The 5,554-nt window shown below is 43.5% G+C and overlaps 1 protein-coding gene across 1 annotated transcript; it reads left to right on the top strand.

Moving 5' to 3' along the window:
- Positions 1 to 243: 243 nt before the first annotated feature.
- On the top strand, positions 244 to 5,031 carry LOC122019295. The gene is made up of 3 exons (XM_042576777.1): positions 244 to 687; positions 3,738 to 4,913; positions 4,961 to 5,031. Exons 1-3 carry the CDS (start codon positions 417 to 419, stop codon positions 5,029 to 5,031), a joined length of 1,518 nt encoding a protein of 505 aa, XP_042432711.1. The 5' UTR covers positions 244 to 416.
- The last annotated feature ends 523 nt before the right edge of the window (positions 5,032 to 5,554 follow it).

Raw genomic sequence — 5,554 nt, 5'->3', positions numbered from 1 at the left:
ATCCTAAAGGAAATGTGAGTGCATTAACTCTTCGAAGTGTTAAAATAATTTCAGACCCAAATTCAAATTTTTCAGCTAGATCACAGCAAGGCATATCCTGGACAGCTTCAGATTTGACTCCACAAAGTTTCCATAATTTTCAAGCAAATCCAGAGCAACCGGATTATGCACATCATGGGATTAACGGAGCTGATCAGCAACATTTCAATCAACCGGCAGCTTCAAGATCTGAGCAACTTGATGGAGCAGATTTTGGCGTGAATTTTACTCCAACAGTAGCTCCAAATTCAGCTCAAAATTCAGCACAGAACTTGGGAAATTCTGGGCAGAATCTGGACAGAACTTTTAACCAGCAAGGAGCCGAGCATTCCACTACATTACCTTTCCCTCAAAGAAGTGTACAACCAAGAAAAGAGATGGAGGAAGAAAAGGCTAGAGAATATCAAGAATTGGTGAGATTATTTAGCAAGGTTGAAGTGAATGTGCCATTGCTTACAATGATCAAGCAAATTCCTAACTATGCCAAATTCCTCAAGGATCTTTGTGTGCACAAAAAGAAATTAAAGGGGAATGAATTGATAAGTATGGGAAAGAATGTTTTAGCATTACTTCAGCCAGTTCCTCAGAAGTGTGAAGATCCAGGAGTTTTCACCGTGCCTTGTGTGATAGGAGATTGTATCTTTGAGGATGCGATGTCATGCCCCCCTGAGAAGTCCTTATCGAAAAATTTCGGTAGCATCTCCCCTGTACAGGTGACAATCTGAGGCATACATACATACAATATACATCAGCCACATACGGCTGGAATATATCTACACAACCACGCAGTTATATAATCAGCCCACTCGGTTGGAACAGAAATAAACACAGCGGAAATCACAAACAACGATCACAAAACACAAATCAACTGACCGCGAGCCGGCTCGGCTTGACACAATAATATAAAACCAATTACAAGAGAATACAAATACATAAACAAGTACAAAACCCAAAATACAAATAAAGTAAGAAATACCGAAATCGTAAGGTCGTCCTCGAATGTGACATGGAACTGGCGGACAGGATCTCCAGGCGACTCCATAAACCCTTTACCTGCTACCTGGTGAAATTACCAATATACGGGGTGGTGAGTATAAAGACTCAGCGGATAATAGACAGATAGTGCATGAGTATAGTAAAATAAACTAGAGATACAAAGGTATACAATCTCGTATGGAAATAGCAGATACTACAGTGATATCATAATAAGTGTCCATACCTGAAACCATATCCTAGGCTAGTAGTAAAAGGTAAAGTGTAGCAAAGTCCTGCTACAGTACTGCTCATAACTACATGGTATCATGTGAGGTATATACATATCAACAGTAAGTAAATCAGTGTCTAAACACATATCACAGGTATAAATCTCAACCTATGTAAGCATAACAGCATAAATAAATAGCAACAGCATAAGCTAGTAACAGCAGCATAGATAACCAACAACAGCATAAGTAAGCAACCAGCAGATATAATAACAACAACGTATGTACGGATGGTCACCCCGCCCACCTCTCTGCACCACGACCCCTGTATGGTCGAGAGGCCGGATCGATGACAACTGTACGACACTCCAGCCGCCACTACTCTCGAGTGACCGAGTGGACAGTTGCATAGTAGCTGAATAGCTACGTCTGCGACGGGGGTCCCTGCTGCCCGCAACTCCAGCCGCCACTACCCATGAGTGGCCGAGTGCGTCACGACAGGACAAGCGGCAAGCTCCAGCCGCCACTACCCATGAGTGGCCGAGCGTGCGGCCCTGGCCAATGACCCTCTCAACCACAAGGGAGACATGGTTGCCGGCATGCATGCAATGACATGATGCGAATAAGGCAGCAGTCATCATATATATATAAACAGAAAACAGGTATGCTACATAAAGCCAGCATGCTCAATAAGAAACATGAATAGATAGCAGTCAAAGCAAGTAAACATGGTATCTGGTATCTATCTATCCAGAATCTAATATCTAGTATCTAGTGTCCGGTATCTATATATCCAATGTCTAGTACCTGATGTCTGGTATCTGCTAAATATCATAGATAGCAACGAGAGACTGTATAGATACAGAAACGAGTAGCTCAAAGATTTAGTGGAAGTATCAAACGCGGGAAAAATACGAGTGGAGTCAAGATAAATACAGGAGCTATCCGAAAATATAACTCATGCACTAAGATCAATATACTGAAGAGATAAGACAAGAAGTACCCGCCTTATGTGTCGATCGTGCCAAACGATCTCACGTCAAGACGCTCATCTCGGATCAAAATCTTGCAAATCACACAAAGCACAATTTAGCTAATCACATATGTAATATCTAGCTAAACCCCAAAACCCAAACTAACTAGTGGATAAACCTTAATCGAATGATCATTATCCAAATAGATGATAAACTCATCCTTAATCCACCAATCAATTCCTTAATTCTCAACAATTAATTACTAAGCAAATCCCATCATAAACCCTTATAAATCCACTCATCCATCCAATAATCACTCAGATCAACATATCAAGCATCATAAACCCAACCTACACGGTTCATCCACATGATCCGATGAGGTTTAATCATGTCATCTACAAATCCAATGTAAAACTAAATTCAACTATGTAAAACTAATACACAACTTACCCTAGTTTGATCCAAAATTACTTATAGAAGCAATCCCATCCATAATAGCAGGTAGAAGTGAAGCTCTCCTAATAACCCACAGCCGAGGGATTGTTGCTGCCAGTACGTGGCTCAAGCTATGGATCACCCACAAACAATGCTGGTTGGATCCATAAATGGCTCTAAATCTGTGTTGGTTGGAGCTATGAAGGCCTAGAATCAATTAAGCATTACCAACCTGATATAGAGCATGAAACCAGATCCAACTAATCCAAACCTTGCAAGACTAACCCCAAATTCAGATTCATACATACTTCAATACACTTACCTCAAATCCGATGAAGGCTAACTCTCGGTTGCTAGACAACCTCCGTAACGGCGTGTGGCATTGGAAGCTCTCAATAACCGTCGTCAAGGAGAGGTGATCGACCTTCGGCTGAATAGGGCACGGACACAGTCGGTTGAAGGAAGAAGGGGCCGGCCGTGGAGACCGACGACGGCGTTGCTCCGAGAGGCAGCACTCGGGAACCGGCACTCGGAGGCTCTCAAGAATCAGCATCAGTGAGAGGCGATCATCCTCTGGGCGGTGGTCGGCAACATCTCGAAGAGAAAAGGGAAGGAGAAGGAAGAACCGGCGCTGGACGGTGGCGTGTGGCACAACTTCGGCTGAGAGAGGGAGGCTCCGCCAGTGCGGGGTGAGCGAGGCCGGCGATCTGCCGACGCCGTTGCGGGCTTCGGAGGGTGGCACGGCATGGCTTGGTTGGGCGACAGCGCGAGAGAGAAAGATGAGGGTGTGCGGCGGATCGAGCGAGAGAGAAGGAAAGGTTCGGGCGGATGAAGGCTAGGGCACAGTAACCATAAGTTTTATATACTTAGGTTTACTTAATTAAATCCTAAGTACATTTCTCAATCAACTCCCATATTTGGGTATTCCAAAGAGGCTTTCTCTAAATCCAATACTTGATCCCCTTAAAATATGTCAAACGAGCTCCGATTAAATCCCAGAAAAATCCTAAAAATTTCTGAAAAATCCAATAAAATTATTTTTCCAATAACCTTATTATTTAATTATTATCTGGGCACCGTATTTTACATGCGATGTTAGATCTTGGAGCTTCTATTAATGTGATGCCTAAATTAGTTTTTCAGTCATTAAGAATTGGACCTTTGCAGCCTACAGGTGTAGTGATTCAGTTGGCCAACCGAAGTCAAGCACACCCAGCAGGAGTAATTGAGGATGTATTGGTAAAAGTGAGGGAGTTAATTTTTCCTACAGATTTTTACATCTTAGATATGGAGGGTGATGTGCTTGCAAACAGGGCTCCACTTATTCTTGGACGTCCATTCTTGAAGACTGCTAGAACCAAGATAGATGTACATGCAGGAACTCTTTTTATGGAGATAGGAGACACAGTGGTTCTTTTCAGCATTTTTGAGGCTATGAAGAATCCTAGAGAGGATCATTCTATACTTAGCATGGATATCTCGGAGGAGTTGGATGGCATGGAGTTTGTGTCAGATATTGATTTAGACTTAGAGGATTCTGATTTTGGTACAGAGAATGAATTTGTTGCATTATTGGAAGATGTTTTAGATGTGGAATTTGATGTTAACTCAAGTGAATGCGTAGGGGATTGCTTGGGAGAAGCATTGCCCCTAGGATCGCTCAGAGAGCAAGAGGTAAGTGTAGGGGATTGCTCAGTAGCACTACCCCTAGAATCACCTACTACTGACCAGACACAGGAGGAATTGAAACCATTATCTCAGCATTTGAAGTATGCATTTTTGGGAGAAAATCAGCAGTTACCTGCCATTATAGCTCAGAATTTGGAACCAGATCAGGAGGAAAAATTGTTAGAGATTCTGAGACAGCATAAAAAGGCCATTGGATGGACTCTGGCAGACATTCCTGGGATTAGTCCTTCCATTTGTATGCATAGAATCTATTTGGAGGAGGATGTGAAGCCAGTGAGACAGCTACAGAGGCGACTGAACCCTTTGATCTTAGATGTGGTAAAGAAAGAGGTGACCAGACTCTTACAGGCATGCATTATTTATCCGATATCTGACAGCAAATGGGTAAGTCCTATCCATGTGGTTCCAAAGAAGTCAGGGGTGACAATGGTAGCGAATGAAGAGAACGAGTTAGTTCCCACGAGAGTGAAGAATTCTTGGAGGGTATGTGTGGATTACAGGAAGCTTAATCAAGTAAGCAGGAAGGATCATTATCCACTTCCTTTTATTGATCAGATGTTGGCGAGGCTGGCAGGTAAATCCCATTATTGTTTTCTTGACGGTTATACTGGTTATTTTCAGATCTGCATCGACCCAGAGGACCAGGAGAAGACTACCTTCACTTGCCCTTTTGGGACATTCGCATATCGTAGGATGCCATTTGGACTGTGCAATGCTCCAGGGACTTTTTGTTGGTGCAGGAAGCATCCGACGATCAAACTCGTGTTTTGATAATGGCAAAGAATTCAAAGTTAAGATGTTTTGTAATCTAACAAGTCTACTTGAGGATTTCAGGAAAGTCCTAGCTGCTGTTAGGCAAAGGCAAAACCCTAGGGGGCGGTAACCCTAGGTCATAGGGGGTGGTAACCCTATACGGAAAGTCTTGGCAGGTCGATGACTTCAGGCAAAAAGTCCTAGGGGGTGGTAACCCTTGGTGGAAAGTCCTGGTGTCGCGAACCAGGTGAAAGTCTGGACTAGCCGAGAAGCGGATGTCCAGCAAAAAGTCCGGAAGTATCGAGTGCTGAGCAAAAGTCCAGTCGATCTGGAGGATCGCACTAGCAACAGGTAAAATCTCCTGAGTGGAGTAGGTGAGGACGCGTTCCCCGTAGAGGGAACAGTAGGCATCGGGTCGACCTAGGGTTTCCGGTTGCAAATCCGAAGTCAGACTCGGACAGT

The sequence above is a fragment of the Zingiber officinale genome, chromosome 9A (genome assembly GCF_018446385.1).
Source record: "Zingiber officinale cultivar Zhangliang chromosome 9A, Zo_v1.1, whole genome shotgun sequence".
Taxonomy (NCBI): Eukaryota; Viridiplantae; Streptophyta; class Magnoliopsida; order Zingiberales; family Zingiberaceae; genus Zingiber; species Zingiber officinale.
The sequence above is the reverse complement of the archived record's forward strand: the minus strand, read 5'-3'. Positions and strand labels throughout refer to the sequence as shown.

What these genes read in the sequence shown, in the direction of transcription:
- LOC122019295 (XM_042576777.1), top strand. Translation starts at nt 417, where the DNA reads ATGGAGGAAGAAAAGGCTAGAGAATATCAAGAATTGGTGAGATTATTT. An exon ending in AGGAGATTGTATCTTTGAGG is followed by an intron (nt 688 to 3,737) that starts ATGCGATGTCAT and finishes ACCGTATTTTAC; the next exon opens with ATGCGATGTTAGATCTTGGA. An exon ending in GATGTTGGCGAGGCTGGCAG is followed by an intron (nt 4,914 to 4,960) that starts GTAAATCCCATT and finishes GGTTATTTTCAG; the next exon opens with ATCTGCATCGACCCAGAGGA.